This window comes from Cryptomeria japonica, chromosome 3 (assembly GCF_030272615.1).
Source record: "Cryptomeria japonica chromosome 3, Sugi_1.0, whole genome shotgun sequence".
Classification (NCBI taxonomy): Eukaryota; Viridiplantae; Streptophyta; class Pinopsida; order Cupressales; family Cupressaceae; genus Cryptomeria; species Cryptomeria japonica.
In genome coordinates this window covers 677,354,059-677,356,614 of record NC_081407.1, presented here as the reverse complement: position 1 = coordinate 677,356,614, position 2,556 = coordinate 677,354,059, and the positions used below count along the sequence as shown (strand labels likewise).

Here is a 2,556-nt window from a genome sequence, read left to right as displayed (position 1 = left end):
TTTATTTAAATGAAAAATAAGGCTAGAAGAAGATAAATGAATTAATTAAATAAATAAAGATTTATTTAATTAATAGAAGAATTAAGCTTAGATAAATAAATAAATAAAATACAATTAAACTGGACAATTTTAGATGTCTACATATATATATATATATATATATATATATATATATATATATATATAATGGATCCAAAATCATACAACATCATACAATTTATAAAGATTTACTCACACATTAATTTCAAATAAATGTAAAACTAAAAGAAAAATGATATAAGTTTACTAACTTTCAACATTACACCTGCCAAAGATATTTTAAAGACATTTCTTCCTTAATTTTATAAGGACTCAACATTGCTTCACCCCACAAAAGTAGCATCACAGAAAAAATCTTTAAAAAAATATATAAAAGATTGTGTAGCTAAGCAGACAAAACTAAATATATAGAAATATATGTATAAATTGATCCGAAGTCCTACCATTTGTCATTATAAACTTATATTAAGACATTATTTAAAAAAACATATAACTAAAAAAATTGACATAAATTTACTAAATTTCATCATTAGTGACCTGGCATTATCTCAAACGTATTTCTTCCTTGATTTTGTAAGGAATTAGGGTTGCTTCACACCCCCCACAAAAGTAGTAGCATTACTAAAGAAAAAATATTTTATAGAGAGAGAGAGAGTGACCGAGAATACAGAACGCAGCGGTATGGCATTCTCTGGTCTTATTTTACATTCAAAGTTTTCTTATTGAAAAAAAAATGTGGTAGGACAACAAAATGCGACTCTGCTGTCTTCTACTACTTTTATAACAGGACAGATATGAGGCAAAGTTAGCATGAGAGGTTGGAGCCCGGATCTACTCCCAACTTCTGGCAGTAGTGCTTGTAGTAAGTGATACGCTTGTCGACGGTATTAGGGTTACCACCGTCACATTCTTTTGGGCCATTCACAGATTGGATTGTGGCTCCGAATCCCTGTCCAGAAATGATGGCAGTATGTCCGTTGCTATTTTTCATCCAAAACCACACTGCTGTTCTCAAGGTAATGGCGGGATCTTGTGCTACCTTCTCCGGCTCATTCAGCCCGTCGAACCCAATGTCTTCTCCTGCACGACCGTAGTTGGAGTTCCTGCAATACTCAACCTCATCAGTGATATAGCAGCAAACGAAGGAAATAAAGCATAAGTGGAGTCAGAATTGGTTTAATTACCACGTTAGCTGGATGGCTCCCCGGCCGAAGTAGCCTTTTCCAGGAACGCACGAATACAGAGGGTTGTTTTCATCGCAGTAATCTTTTTGTGCGCCACCGATCTCTTCAACGTAGCAGAAAGCTGCGAAAGCACAATAGTCGTCAGTAATCACTAGTTGAAATAAATAGAGCATGGTAATCTTAGCTAGTATTTACAGCTTACATCCAGTCTCGTGCGTTACGTGGGCGAAGAAGGCAGCGAGCTCTCTCTTGGCGTCGTCAGAAGATCCGGAGGTGCCGAAGCCGGGGTATGCGTTGGCGGCGTTGATGAAGTGAGCGTACGTGTAGAAGTTCTTTCCAGCGCAGGAGGTGTCTGCAGCGCTGAGAATGGCGTCAAAGAAATCTTTGTCTATGATGGAGGAGACACCGCTGGGGTTGGGGGTGGGGCGAGTGGAGGGTGTGGGGTTATTGTTACATGGGCCCTGTTGGCATCCAGTTCCGCAGAAATCATTTCCAGTACCGCATAAGCCATATCGGCTACAGCACAAGTCGCTCGAACATCCACAATCCCGTGCAGAAACTCTCCCAAACAGCACAACAATCTCTACTGCTAATACCAACAGCGCCCTTCTTCTTTCACTCTCCATCTCAATCTCTCTCTCGATCACTTCAACTTCTTCTTCGTTGCACTTGTATGTCTAGACCTCCTCTTTGTCCATATTTATAGAGTTGCAAATGCTCGTCCATAAATGTTAAACTGGAAGACAGACGCGTTTACGGGCAATTTTCCGCGTTTTACCGCATTCATATTATGCATTAAATTATTGCTCGCCTACATAACCCTCCGGGGCCACACTGCAGTGAAATTAATATCCTTTGACTGATGTGCGACTAGATACCTAATATAACTCCTTATTCCGTTGCTTTGGAGAGAATCATTTTTACTGTGACGATTACTGAAACCCTTCCCCTATTTACTAGGATAACAACTTTCAAAAGATAGGAATATTGCTGCAGCAGTATTTATTAAGCATGGGTGGCATTTGCAGCTTTAAATGACAAACACAAAAGTTTTAGTGGATAAAGTGAGTTATCGAAGAGGAGACAATAAAAAGGGAACAGAAAGATGGCGATGAAGATTAGAATCTGCAACAGCACAGAGAGCAATCCGACAAAATAAACTTCTGAGTCGTGTTGATAGTCATGTAAACAAACATCAAGACTTTCTCTGTTGGTGGCTGCCAATGCTTGTGCATCCAACGCAAACTTCCATACGAAGGCCGGCGTTAAGGGAAACTTATCTTTATTCGCTTCTACTCTATCTGTAAAAAGACAAAATCTTTTGTTTTTCCTA

The 2,556-nt window shown here is 38.7% G+C and overlaps 1 protein-coding gene across 1 annotated transcript; it reads right to left on the bottom strand.

Moving 5' to 3' along the window:
* Positions 1-657: 657 nt before the first annotated feature.
* LOC131055203 (chitinase 6) lies at positions 658-1,849 on the bottom strand. Its single transcript, XM_057989801.2, has 3 exons — positions 1,426-1,849; positions 1,224-1,344; positions 658-1,142 (listed from the first exon to the last, which is right to left on the bottom strand). The coding sequence occupies exons 1-3, from the start codon at positions 1,847-1,849 to the stop codon at positions 845-847; spliced, it is 843 nt and encodes a 280-aa protein (XP_057845784.1). The 3' UTR covers positions 658-844.
* Between the last annotated feature and the right edge of the window lie 707 nt (positions 1,850-2,556).